Raw genomic sequence first — 14616 nt, 5'->3', positions numbered from 1 at the left:
CTTGAGGTTCTTATGAAAAGATTCCAAGGCCTTTCCAAAGAGATTCTCCTTCTGGAGACCTGACAGAATTCCTGAAAATCTGTATTTATAGCACGTATCCCAGGTGATTCACTGTGTCAGTCATGTGTGAGAAATACAGCCATAGCATCCAATGAGGATGATTTAATTAATTAAGAAGATATTTTAAGAGCAGTTTTGGAATTTTAGATTGCCTTGCTTTGTAAAAGACTTTTAGGTAGAGTCGTGATCATCTGGAGAAAAATTATTGCTTTGATTATACCACTGGTATTCTGTTTGATGTTTAAATTCTCTGTTCCAAAAAATGTACCAGATATCCACCAGAAGGGGTAAATGGAAAAGATTTGGAGCAGTGGAACTCTCGCACATTGCTGGGGTGGGGAAGCAGAGTAATTCAGCCACTTTGGAAAACTACGGATCTGTTGAGGCTGAGCAAACCCGATACCCTGTGACCCAGCCGCTCCGCTCCTAGGACACTCCTCCCAGAAATGCATACAATATGTACTCAGATATGCATAGAAACGGTACTCAGAAGAGCTCAAAACTGGAAGCTACCCCAGTGCCCATCAGTAGTAGACTGGATAAGCAAATGGTGGTATATTCACACAGAGGGATGTTGTAATGCAGTGATGGTCTGCTACCGCATGCAAAAGTACACGACTCCCACAAACATTATGCTGAGCGAAAAGAGGTCGACAGACGCAAACGAGAATGTGCTTATGACGCCCTTTTTATAAATGCAGGAAAGGCAGTGCTAATACGTGCTGTTAGAAGCCTTGAGGAGGTGGGTTGGAGGGGGTTCTGCGTCCTGGCAATTTTCTTCTTCGGAGTACTGGTTACACGGGTGTATTTGATGTGTGAAGATTCATCAGGCTTCCATGGGAACTTCTCTGTATATTATACTTCAGGTTTTTAAACATAAAAAAGAAACACTTCGTAGTTAAGTTAATTGTTGATTTAGTTAATGTCCTGGTTTTGATATGTACTATAGTTATGGAAGGTGTTACCCTTGGAAGAAGCTGAGTGATGGTTACATGAGGCCTCTATGTGCTATTTTTGCAACTTATTGTGAATCTGTGATTATTTCAATTTTAAAAAAAAACTTTTTGAAGGGATGCTAAATTAGGTAAATGTATACGTATACGTGAATCAGCTATACGTATACATATATCCCCATATCCCCTCCCTCTTGAGCCTCCCTCCCACCCTGCCTATCCCACCCCTCTAGGTGGTCACAAAACACCGAGCTGATCTCCCTGTGCTATGCAGCTGCTTCTCACCAGCTACCTGTTTTACATTTGGTAGTGTATATACGTCCATGCCACTCTATCACTTCACCCCAGCTTACCCTTCCCCCCCCATGTCCTCAAGTCCATTCTCTATGGCTGCGTCTTTATTCCTGTCCTGCCCCTAGGTTCTTCAGAACCTTTTTTTTTTTTTTTTAGATTCCATATATGTGTTAGGATACGGTATTTGTTTTTCTCTTTCTGACTTACTTCACTCTGTATGACAGACTCTAGGTCCATCCACCTCACTACAAATAACTCAATTTCGTTTCTTTTTATGGCTGAGTAATATTCCATTGTATATCTGTGCCACATCTTCTTTATCCATTTATCTGTCGGTGGACACTTAGGTTGCTTCCTAATGTCCTGGCTATTGTAAATAGAGCTGCAGTGAACATTGTAGTACATGTCTCTTTTGGATTCTGTTTACTAGTATTTTGTTGAGGATTTTTGCATCTATGTTCATCAGTGATATTGGCCTGTAGTTTTCTTTCTTTGTGACATCCTTGTCTGGTTTTGGTATCAGGGTGATGGTGGCCTCGTCGAATGAGTTTGGGAGTGTTCCTCCCTCTGCTATATTTTGGAAGAGTTTGAGAAGGATAGGTGTTAGCTCTTCTCTAAATGTTTGATAGAATTCACCTGTGAAGCCAACTGGTCCTGGGCTTTTGTTTTTTGGAAGATTTTAATCACAGTTTCAATTTCAGTGCTTGTGATTGGTCTGTTCATATTTTCTGTTTCTTCCTGATTCAGTCTTGCCAGGTTGTGCATTTCTAAGAATTTGTCCATTTCTTCCAGGTTGTCCATTTTATTGGTATAGAGTTGCTTGTAGTAATCTCTCGTGATCTTTTGCATTTCTGGAGTGTCAGTTGTTACTTCTCCTTTTTCATTTCTAATTCTGTTGATTTGAGTCTTCTCCCTCTTTTTCTTGATGAGTCTGGCTAATCGTTTATCAATTTTGTTTATTTTCTCAAAGAACCCGCTTTTAGTTTTATTGATCTTTGCTATCGTTTCCTTCATTTCTTTTTCATTTATTTCTGATCTGATCTTTATGATTTCTTTCCTTCTGCTAACTTCGGGTTTTTTTGTTCTTCTTTCTCTAATTGCTTTAGGTGCAAGGTTAGGTTGTTTATTTGAGATGTTTCCTGTTTCTTAAGGTAGGATTGTATTGCTATAATATTCCCTCTTAGAACTGCTTTTGCTGCATCCCATAGGTTTTGGGTCGTTGTGTTTTCATTGTCATGTTTCTAGGTATTTTTTGATTTCCTCTTTGATTTCTTCAGTGATCTCTTGGTTATTAAGTAATGTGTTATTTTGCCTCCATGTGTTTGTATTTCTTACAGATTTTTTCCTTTAATTGATATCTAGTCTCATAGCATTGTGGTCAGAAAAGATACCTGATACAATTTCAATTTTCTTAAATTCACCAGGCTTGATTTGTGACCCAAGATGTGATCTATCCTGGAGAATGTTCCATGAGCACTTGAGAAGAATGTGTATTCTGTTGGTTTTGGATGGAATGTCCTTTAAATATCAGTTAAGCCCATCTTGTTTAATGTATCATTTAAAGCTGTGTTTCCTTATTTATTTTCATTTTGGATGATCTGTCCATTGGTGAAAGTGGGGTGTTAAAAGTCTCATACTATGATTGTGTGACTGTTGATTTCCCCTTTTTTGGCTGTTAGTATTTGCCTTGTGTATTGAGGTGCTCCTATGTTGGGTTCATAAATATTTACAATTGTTATATCTTCTTGGATTGATCCCTTGATCATTACATAGTGTCCTTCTTTGTCTCTTGTAATAGTCTTTGCTTTCAAGTCTATTTTGTCTGATATGATAATTGCTACTCCAGCGTTCTTTTGATTTCTATTTGCATGGAGTATCTTTTTCCATCCCCTCACTTTCAGTCTGTATGTGTCCCTAGGTCTGAAGTGGGTCTCTTGTAGACAGCATATGTATGGGTCTTGTTTTTGTATCCATTCATCCAGTCTGTGTCTTTTGGTTGGAGCATTTAATCCATTTACATTTAAGGTAATTATCGATATGTATGTTCCTCTTCCCATTTTCTTAATTGTTTTGGGTTTATTATTGTAGGTCCTTTTCTTCTCTTGTGTTTCCTGCCTAGAGAAGTTCCTTTAGCATTTGTTGTAAAGCTCGTTTGGTTGTGCTGAATCCTCTTAGCTTTTGCTTGTCTGTAAAGATTTTAATTTCTCTGTCGAATATGAATGAGATCCTTGCTGGGTAGAGTAATCTTGGTTTTAGGTTTTTCTCTTTCATCACTTTCAGCATGTCCTGCCACTCCCTTCTGGCTTGCAGAGTTTCTGCTGAAAGATCAGCTGTTAACCTTATGGGGATTCCCTTATGTGTTACTTGTTGTTTTTCCCTTGCTGCTTTTAATATTTGTTCTTTGTATTTAATTTTTGATAGTTTGCTTAATGTGTGTCTTGGCATGTTTCTCCTTGGATTTATCCTGTATGGGACTCTCTATGCTTCCTGGACTTGATTAACTATTTCCTTTCCCATATTAGGGAAGTTTTCAGCTATAATCTCTTCAAATATTTTCTCAGTCCCTTTCTTTTTCTCTTCTTCTTCTGGGAGCCCTATAATTTGAATGTTGGTGCGTTTAATGTTGTCCCAGAGGTCTCTGAGACTGTCCTCAAATCTTTTCATTCTTTTTTTTTTATTCTGCTCTGCAGTAGTTGTTTCCACTATTTTACCTTCCAGGTCACTTATCTGTTCTTCTTCCTCAGTTATTCTGCTGTTGATCCCTTCTAGGAATTTTTAATTTCATTTATTGTGTTGTTCATCTTTGTTTGTTTGCTGTTTAGTTCTCCTAGTTCCTTGTTAAATGTTTCTTGCATTTTCTCCATCCTATTTCCAAGTTTTTGGATCATCTTTACTATCATTATTCTGAATTCTTTTTCAGGTAGACTGCCTATTTCCTCTTCATTTGTTAGGGCTGGTGGGTTTTTGCCTTGCTCCTTCATCTGCTGTGTATTTCTCTGTCTTCTCATTTTGCTTAACTTACTGTGTTTGGGGTCTTCTTTTCGCAAGTTGCAGGTTCGTAGTTCCCGTTGTTTTTGATGTCTTTCCCTAGTGGCTTAGGTTGGTTCAGTGGGTTGTGTAGGCTTCCTGGTGGGGGGGACTAGTGCCTGTGTTCTGGTGGATAAGGCTGGATCTTGTCTTTCTCGTGGGCAGGTCCACGTCTGGTGTTGTGTTTTGGGGTGTCTGTGGACTTATTATGATTTTAGGCAGCCTCTCTGCTAATGGGTGGGGTTGTGTTCCTATCTTGCTAGTTGTTTGGCATAGGATGTCCAGCACTGTAGCTTGCTGGTCGTTGAGTGAAGCTGGGTGCTGGTGTTGAGATGGAGATCTCTGGGAGATTTTCGCCGTTTGATATTATGTGGAGCTGGGAGGTCTCTTGTGGACCAGTGTTCTGAAGCTGGCTCTCCCACCTCAGTGGCACAGCCGTGACACCTGGCTGGAGCACCAAGAGCCTGTCCTCCACACGGCTCAGAATAAAAGGGAGAAAAAAACGAAAGAAGATAAAAAATAATAAAGTAAAACAAATAAAGTTATTAAAATAAAAAATAATTATTAAGAAAAAAAATTTCTTAAGTTAAGAAAAAAATGGACAGACATAACCCTAGGACAAATGGTAAAAGCGAAGCTACACAGGCAAACTCTCTCACAGAAGCATACACATACACACTCACAAAAAGAGAAAAAGGGAAAAATATATATACATTGTTGCTCTCAAAGTCCACCTCCTCAATTTGGGATGATCCGTTGTGTATTCGGGTATTCCACAGATGCAGGTACATCAAGTTGATTGTGGAGCTTTAATCCGCTGCTCCTGAGGCTGCTGGGAGAGATTTCCCTTTCTCTTCTTTGTTCGCACAGCTCCCGGGGCTCAGCTTTGGATCTGGCCCCGCCTCTACGTGTAGGTCGCCAGAGGGTGTCTGTTTTTCGCTCAGACAGGACGGGGGTTAAAGGAGCATCTGATTTGGGGGCTCTGGCTCACTCAGGCCGGGGGGAGGGAGGGGTGCGGAGTGCGGGGCGAGCCTGCGTCGTCAGAGGCCAGTGTGACGTTGCACCAGCCTGAGGCGTGCTGTGTGTTCTCCTGGGGAAGTTGTCCCTGGATCCCGGGACCCTGGCAGTGGTGGGCTGCACAGGCTCCCTGGAAGGGAGATGTGGAGAGTGACCTGTGCTCGCACACAGGCTTGTTGGTAGTGGCAGCAGCAGCCTTAGCGTCTCACGCCCGTCTCTGGAGCTCGCGCCGGTCCCTGGAGCTCCTTTAAGCAGCGCTGTGAATCCCCTCTCCTCGAGCACCGGGAAACAAAGAGGGAAGAAAAAGTCTCTTGCCTCTTCGGCAGCTCCACACTTTTCCCGGACTCCCTCCCGGCTAGCCGTGGCGCACTAACCCCCTCAGGCTGTGTTCACGCCGCCAGCCCCAGTCCTCTCCCTGTGCTCCGACCGAAGCCCGAGCCTGAGCTCACAGCCCCGCCCGCCCCGGCAGGTGAGCAGACAAGCCTCTCGGGCTGGTGAGTGCTGGTCGGCCCTGATCCTCTGTGCGGGAATCTCTCCGCTTTGCCCTCCGCACCCCTGTGGCTGTGCTCTCCTCCGTGGCCCCGAAGCTCCCCCCTCCGCCACCCGCCGTCTCCGCCCGTGAAGGGGCTTCTAGTGTGTGGAAACCTTTCCTCCTTCACGGCTCCCTCCCACTGGTGCGGGTCCCGTACCTATTCTTTGTCTCTGTTTATTCTTTTTTCTTTTGCCCTACCCAGGTATGTGGGGAGTTTCTTGCCTTTTGGGAGGTCTGAGGTCTTCTGCCAGCATTCAGTAGGTGTTCTGTAGGAGTTGTTCCCCGTGTAGATGTATTTCTGGTGTATCTGTGGGGAGGAAGGTGATCTCCGCGTCTTACTCTTCCACCATCTTGAAGCTCCTCCCTTTCTCGGTTCTTTTCTGTTGAATAATGGAACACTGCATCCCGATATTACGAATGCAACGTTCTATTGACCCCAGGTCCTGTTATAATATTCTGGAGAAAGGTGATGTTTTATTTTAGCTATAACCGACTAGTTTATGTTTAGACTGTAAGTTTTACGTCATTTTCTGTAAGTTATGGTTTAAATCTCACTTCAATTCTCTAAACTTCTGCTGTGTTGGTTTGGGTCTGCCCTGTTATGTGTAGTTCAGGGATTAGTTTGCAACATGTGTGCATAGTGCAGATCTCAGCTCCGTTCTCTAAGCCTTCTCTCCATTGGTTTGGGTGTGTTCTGGACTTCCACTACTCACGGATTAGGCTGAGACTTGTGTATTCTAATCTTAATTCACTTCTTACAAGTTCGTTATGCGGGTTTGAGTCTGTGCTGCATGTGTACGGCTTAGGGGTTATTCTTAGGCCAGTGCTGGTTTGTGCACGGAATTAGAGTATTTCCTTCTCTAGCTCTGTCCCTTCCTGGGTTCCTTGCACACTCTTCAGCTCACAGGGGCGTTATTTTTTCTGGTCCTTTTCCCCAGGAAGTCAGGCCTTCTGTTGGAATTTAGACACACATTCCTCCATGCTGCTCTGTGAACGAGCCCACCCCTAGGGCAAAGCTAAAAGCAAATAAAAGTTAAACCCTTCCCCAGGGCGGTTGACTCTCTTCCACAGTCTACCTGCTTTTTTAATTTTCAAAGTGCTCAAAACAAAAATAGATGTTTTGGGTCCAGAGGTTTTAGTTGTAATCAGCAGGAAGGATGGACTGTAGTCAGTTTTTCACGTGCCATATCAGCCTGCAGTTCCTTAGGGTTTTGTTTTCGTTTTTAGAGTTATTTTCTGCTCCATTATAATTCAGTAGCAAATAATTAGGCAGAATTGCTGAAAGTTTAGAAGTTCACTTGTATTTCAAGAAGGTGTTTATGAATTTTCAAAGGAGAAATGAATAGCACATAGAAGTCTTTGACTTTGCTTGGGAAATTAAGCTTTGATGGCATACACCATGTGCCCTGTGCAGAAAATAGTAAAATAATTTTAAGAGTTTTTACCTTTCAACCTAGTGGACGGTAGACTTGCTTACAATGAACAAAGAATCAATATGACAATAATAAGTATATTATTTGCCAAAGAAAGCAGTTTTTCCTCAAGGGTTGAAATACCATTTTTGTTTAATTAACATATTAAAGCCCCTTCAGAATAATTAATAGCATAAACATAATGCAACTTAATTTTGAATCCATCTTCAAGTCAATATAACTTTAATATCAGTGGAAAAACTGAATTAATGGGATTCCTATATTTTATTAGCTAATTTGCTTTTTAAGTTTTAAAATCTTATTTAAGAAAAGTCCTTTAATCAAATATATGATAATTTCTTTTTTAGTATTTTACTTAGGGTGGCTGGTGCAGACTTTTCTGAACTCTTTTTAATTAAATCACAGACACCACCAGACCAAGAAGAAGCCAGGAGAGTGATGGTGTTGAATATGTCTTCATTTCCAAGCACTTGTTTGAGACCGATGTACAAAATAACAAGTATGTGGACTTCTTTTAGAATCTTTGTAGAACTATTGTTTTTAAACATGTACCCATATGTCTAGTTGTAGACAACTGAGGGTTCCTTTCCGTTTGAAATGAATTTTCATTTTTATAATATTTGAAACTGATAAAAAGATAATTCAGTTAGTGGTTATTACCCATCTTTGCCTGCAATCTTTTAATAACCTAGAGCTGTTGTGTATCTGGTAAATTGAATGTGTCGGGATTATTTTGCTAGTGTATTATCGTGAGATCGTCCTACCCCTGTAATTGAATCTTAACGTAGAATTTAGATAGAACTTTATTTTAGTAACTAGTAACTGTGTAATAGATCCCTAGTTCCAGTCTTTTCCACATACCTCCCTCCCTCTCATTGGCTCTTCAAAATAATGTTAATCATCTTGCTTGTACCATATCCTCTAGCAAGCGCTAAGTCTCCCAGCCCCTGGTTTTCCATTTGCTGAAGCATGGATATTTTAGGGTATCAGGGAGCAATGTGTGCTCTAATGTGGGATTGTGGGACTTTATTGAAACATCGAAATGCTTTTTCCGTGTTTGGCACAGCGATTGAGTTTTTATAGCACGTTCTCAGCTGTCCTGCTCGCGTTAGCCACCAGCCAGTCCTCCTCGAGTTCTAAAGCTGAGCTTGGTTGTTCTTTCGTGTGCAGTGAAATTTCAGTAGTTTTTATTGTTTGGCTTATTCACTGTTTTATTGCATTGCATTAGTTCTGAAAAAGAGGTGATGGAAAACATTAGAGTCCTGCTGGACTAAAGTACTTTTTTTCTGCTTAAGTGTAATACAAGCAAGTGTTACTGATTTGAAAAAATGAAATAGAAGATTTTTTTTAAATTGACATTCTGGAGTACTTGGACCTAGTTATTTTATTAAAAGCAGTTTAAAAAATTACATGTTCAGCAAAAACATCTTTTATATATGAATTATGTCTGCCATATATAATTCACAAATGATTCTAATTTCTACAGGTTTATTGAATATGGTGAATATAAAAACAACTATTACGGCACAAGTATAGACTCAGTTCGGTCTGTCCTAGCTAAAAACAAAGTTTGTTTGTTGGACGTTCAGCCTCATGTAAGTGAACAGTGACCTATTCAACACCCTTCAAGCCCATGTAATCTACCACATTTGAGCATTTCAGTATGGGGTAAATCTGAAATCTACTCACTTTTGGCATATAGGTGGCTTTCCTAAGGTGACAAAAGCATTTAAATGTCAGTTGAGAAGTTTCTGCTGAAAAGAAGCCCATGTTGTTATTAGGAAACAGGGGTCGGGGAAGCCTCAACATTTGTGTTTGTAACTCTTATTTGGATTCAGTGTTTGCCAAGTGTAATGTCTCTTAGATATTTCTTCCATGTATTTTGTATTTAAAAATATGTTGCATTATATGTATAATGTATTTCATGTATGCATTGTTATAAGTGTTCATCATTTTTGACAATGGACATTTTGGTTCTCAGTCCTCTTTCGTTGATTTTGGTTCTGTAAATATTCTAGAAGTGTAAACTGCCCGGCGAGAGCCGCGGGCATCTCACAGGAGCTGTACCAGGAACAAGTCGCCAGGTAGAGCTCGCCTGGCACCCTGGGAACTCATGTCATGTGGACTGAGTGCCAGTGGGTGAAGCAGTGCACTTCCCTGTCTCACCACAGACCCCCCCAGCTGAGACGCAGCCCACAGCATTCTCCTCGTTACCCAGAGGCAGTGCTGCGAGCTTCGTGAAAAGCAGGGGGCTTGCCCTTTGTAGGGGACTCTGAAGGGCAGAATGAAAGAGGAGGGAGACCTCAACCTGAGATCAGGAAGAGACGTAAACAGGATGGTTGGAAGACTTTCATGTAAAGAAAGTTAACTCATAGCATCTTTTGGGTATTAGATCTAAAAACGAGTTTTCTGATATTTTTAGCTGCTTCTCTTCAGTATTAATTATGGCATATTTCAAAGCATTTTTAAAGACAAGTTACATTCTCCATCTTTTGAGAGGTGTCTGTTACATTTAATTGTCAACAGCTGATTGAACAACAATATATTGAAAGCCCTGCTAACCTTAATTAGGAAATAATTTTAAGGAATTTTCTCCTTAGAAAGGAAATTCAGTTTTGTTATAAAACTCATGACATTATGAAGAAATGTAAGAAAACTTATTTTCTTCATTGCAGACAGTGAAGCACTTAAGGACACTAGAATTTAAGCCCTATGTGATATTTATAAAGCCTCCGTCAATAGAGCGTTTGAGGGAGACAAGAAAAAATGCAAAGATTATTTCAAGCAGAGATGAGCAAGGTGCTGCAAAGCCCTTTACGGTGAGTATGAGGATGCTTTACTGAAAATACACAAGCAGGACTTAAAATCATGTGCAGTAGTGACTCTGCATTAGGGAGACTGCAGTAGATGAAGGAGATCCAAACACCCACGCGAGACAGAGCTGTATTTAGGCGCTCGCATTCAGCGGTTGCACTGGAACTGCTTTCTCGGCTTCTGTGAATGACCTTCATATTACACTGACTCTGAGCTATTTTGTATGCTATTATGTACACTTATCAAATTTTTGAAGGCACATGTAAAAAGTTAGACCACTGAGTTTTCAACTAGCCTTATTTTTAAAGGGAAAAATACCAAAGTCAGGTACTATTACTCATTAATAGTCTAGATGAAAATTTAATAATTTGCCTTGTCTGTTTGTATCAACATCATATTTAGCATAGTGAAAGAAAAAGCATCATTTCGGGTGTAGGACAAGTAGACTTGTATTATTCAATCTGTATTTGTATTCCCTTTGACTGTTATTAGAAATGGCAGCTGTGGTTTGTTAATGACTAGAATGACTCTGGCAGGGCCTTTCATTGTTTTTTGTTTTTAACCATAAGACGATGTAGTCTACTTTAGGCTTAAAAATAAAAAGCAGAGAAATTTAATGGCAGAAGGTTTTTTCCCCTCCCTCTCTTAATTAACTCATCTTTAACTTTAGTCTGTATTAATTTGTAAACTATTAATTGTGGGTACCAAGTACAGATAATGTTTTTGATTCCCAGTATTTTAAAAATATCTTTTTTCTAAAGTACTGACAATACACAACCATACTGAACAGGTACTGTTATATGAGGTTAAATTACTCAGGGCTCTGGATTAACACTAAAATTAAAATTTCTGTTGTGAAAATCTTCTATGACATTGAAATGTAGACTCTGAAAAGACTCCAAGAAGTCACAGTATAAAGAGTTATTGTACTATTTATTATAGTATTGTACTATGTGAAGATTTCTCAATGAAGATAATAAATGATAACATAAGATTTAACTCACGTTTATGTATATAGTCTTGTTTTATAATCAACTAAAATTCTTACTGGTTTCAAAAATGTGAGTATGAAGGGCCCCTGACCCACTTCCTACTTCTACTGAGACGTAGAAGGACATAATATAAGTGTCCTTTCATAAATGTATCCAACTCTGAAAAAGTAGTTTGTTATACATTCCTTGCTATGAATAAATGTGAACAAGGCAGGCAAAGCCTAAGGGTAAACAATTCTCCTTTAATACTGAAATATCCCTGTAATGATAAGCGAGTGACTAATTATCCTGAAATTTAGGTAAGGCAGGAGTTTTGACTCTTGTCAGGGCAGTTTAGTTACAAGCAAATAGAGAGAGAGGGTATTAGAAATTATGGCTTCTGAAGAATTTATAGTTAAAGAGGATACTTTTCTTTTGTGGCTGAGGTGAAATAGTGAACACAGAACAACATTAGATAAACCAGTTGTGCAATATTTGCATTGACGTGACGTGGTAAAATTGCCTGGTTAACCGGTTTTTTAAAATACTTCTTTTTGTAGGAGGAAGACTTTAAAGAAATGATTAAATCTGCCCAGATAATGGAAAGTCAATATGGTCATCTTTTTGACAAAACTATAGTAAATGATGATCTCACCATGGCCTTCAGTGAGCTTAAAACAACTTTTGACAGACTGGAGACAGATACCCACTGGGTTCCAGTGAGCTGGTTGCATTCGTAACTAAGGGAAATGTCCATAATTATCTTTTCTGTAGAGTGCATGATTAAATCAGTTACCATTTTGGTGGTAGGGTTTTTTAATCTATATCACTGTTAAGATGTGCAATCTTGGTTAAAATTGATGTGTTGGTTTTGTTTGTATCTTTTTACAGCCTTATTTCAGGCACAGTGTTTGAGTTTAAGGTCCAAAGTCAAAATCTGCACAGTACCGTATTCTGGTTGTCTTGACTGTGCAGCTCTATCTCCAAAATGGGGTTGAACTTTTTAGAGAGACACAGCTGGAGAATGTACACGGGAGTTCAGTGCTTCAGCTGGTCTCCGACGTCATCACTGCCTTGGAGTTTGCATGTCAGCCGCTGAATACGTTCAGTTCACAGTCTTCAGGAGCCAGACATCATCATAGAGGCGCCTGGGCTGGCAGTAAGGCCGAGTCCTCTTACTGTTCTGCAAGTGCAAACTTTTTCTTCCATAGACACAACATATTCACAGTTACAGTTTGAGAAGGCCTTATGAGTGCATATATCAGTGACTCAACAAATGTTTAATAAGGGAAGATGGGCTTTTAAAAATTACTATTTATGAAACTAAAAACCTTTCTTTATGGCTTAAGAATGGTGATATCCTGGGGCAAGTAAGATTACAAAGGACATTTTTATTTGTAAATCCTCAGACAACATTTCTGGACTCACCAGAAATTCTGGAGCCAGTTATCTGGCTTTGGGTTTTCCCAATAAATTATAAGAATGATTCCTATTCTAAAAGTAGGTTTTACTTGTTACTGCTACAGTTAAAGAAAATGTGATCATTTTTCAAATGTGTGCAATTGATCACAATATATTTAAATTGCACTATAAGATATGTTTTAGAAAACTTTTCATGTAATGTTATTTCTTCGTCATCAAAATAGTTAACACTGGGCAGATACCATCCTAGTCTTGCCATTTTTAAAGAAGTTTAAGAAAGACTCTTTTGTTGTAAATATTTAGATGGGATCTCTCATTTTTCTTGGATGCTACTCATCTTCAGTGAGTAAATTATATAGCTCAAAATACCAGAAATGTCCATAGTTGTGTAAGAGAACATGTCCTCCCATTCTTGCATGCCGTAAGACCCTGTCAATCAGAAATCATTGCATCTGTGACTTTCAAGCAGAAAAAACGATATTTTTTGTTGATTTGTAAAGAGAGTTTAGATGTCCCGTTTAAGGAAAAAGAGTGTAGTGAAATTTTATATATTTATGAAATATTTGAAAGGCATATTTTTTTAATTATCAAATGAGGCTATTCATTAAATAAATAGTATGTAAAGACATCATAATTTAAGATAGTAGTTTTATAAGTCAGGGTCAACATTCCATGTAAATATTTGACCTTTATTCATATGCAGATCCACAAGTGTGTTCTGTGTGCACATTTGATAGCATCACTCACTGAGTTTCCTTCAGACGTGTCAAATTTCATCCCTTGATACACACTCACAGCTAAATAGTTAGATAACCAGACATTGTTACTTGACAGCATAATCCAAACAGCAAGGTCTAAGTTAATTAACTAAATAGCAAGCAATTTAGTTTAAAAAGGGGTTGGTGGGTTGCCAGATCTAATATTGAAGCCATACTTTATAGTTGTGTGGCTGGTCTAAGAAAGTACAAATCTTCCTTAGGTGGTTTGGGTAGAATATTCTCTTTGAACATTGACTGAAATTTCCGAAAAGTCAGGACTTCCTAGGAAATGAATTATAATTTAGGCAGTCCAAATTCTTTGTTCAGAAATAGTACCTGGTTTGCTTTTTTTCATTTACAGACAATTGCCTCAATTCTTTCCTGCGGAGGTGGAGATAGTGTAACGTGGTAGAAACGGAGTCCTTTTTGGTGGTGGTGGTGGAGGTGTTATAGAACTATATTTGTCCAGCCTTTCTCCCTTTTTACACGAGAGCTGGGCAGTATTTTTTTAAATAATGAAAAGAGGTACTTCAGCAATTTGAAAAATCTTTTATCAGGTAATATACATACGTGGTCTTGCAAGTGACGTTTACATGGCCACCTTGATGCTTAGAAAGAGATTCAGTTAAAATTTAATGCGGCAGGGCCAACTCCATGGCCTCTGATTAATGTTGCAAAGGGCCCTTGATTCTGTGCTTTATGCATCCTCAGCTCCCTCTCTAGCAAGGACAGACTAGTTCTTTAGGCAGCTTGCTTCTGAGACAGTGTCAGCCACTATTTGAGAGAACAGGAATATTGGGTTTTTTAAGTCCATGTATTTAAAATCCAAGATCAAGAAGATAATTCTATACTCCCATTATTAACATACTGGAATCTTTTTTTTTACCATTATTTTACTTACCAATATAGACATTATCGATATCTTTAAGGCTGACCTTCCTGGCATTGTGTAATGATTGAATGTATCTAAATTGTAATAATTTAAAATTGACAAACATGTAAAACGAAATTATGTTAAAAGTTTCCTGAAAATACAGAGTTTTATTATTTATTTTCTTTTTGACTAGTAAGAGTTTATAAATAAAAGTCATGGAAAACCTTTGAGCTTAATAAAGTATCTTCAAATTATGTGTGTACTCTCTTGAAGATGGCTCTTGCACTTGGTATCTACTTCACTGTTTCCAATGGTGGAAAAACTTGTTTTCTTTAATGACACCAAGTGATATATTGGAACTGGCTCTGTCTAAAATTAAATTTCATATTTGTTTCAAACATTAATTGGTTTCATCCAGGTTATTGGAGAGGTGGACTTCACTAGCCTTGCTCTTACCCACA

The 14616-nt window shown here is 39.0% G+C and overlaps 1 protein-coding gene across 14 annotated transcripts in view; it reads left to right on the top strand.

The window, feature by feature from the left end:
* MPP7 (MAGUK p55 scaffold protein 7) overlaps positions 1-14559 on the top strand; it is a 250618-nt gene extending 236059 nt beyond the window's left edge. For all 14 annotated transcript variants that reach the window (XM_089906315.1, XM_089906314.1, XM_089906316.1 and 11 more), the window contains 4 exons: positions 7722-7815; positions 8803-8911; positions 9992-10135; positions 11662-14559. In XM_089906315.1, coding sequence (XP_089762441.1) covers positions 7722-7815; positions 8803-8911; positions 9992-10135; positions 11662-11841 — 527 coding nt within the window. In that variant the 3' untranslated portion in view covers positions 11842-14559. The remainder of the gene's footprint in view (positions 1-7721; positions 7816-8802; positions 8912-9991; positions 10136-11661) is intronic.
* Positions 14560-14616: the final 57 nt, after the last annotated feature.

This window comes from Delphinapterus leucas, chromosome 2 (genome assembly GCF_059928025.1).
Source record: "Delphinapterus leucas isolate spDelLeu-1000000601 "Yukka" chromosome 2, BTC_Dleu_Yukka2, whole genome shotgun sequence".
NCBI lineage: Eukaryota > Metazoa > Chordata > Mammalia > Artiodactyla > Monodontidae > Delphinapterus > Delphinapterus leucas.
The sequence above is the reverse complement of the archived record's forward strand: the minus strand, read 5'-3'. Positions and strand labels throughout refer to the sequence as shown.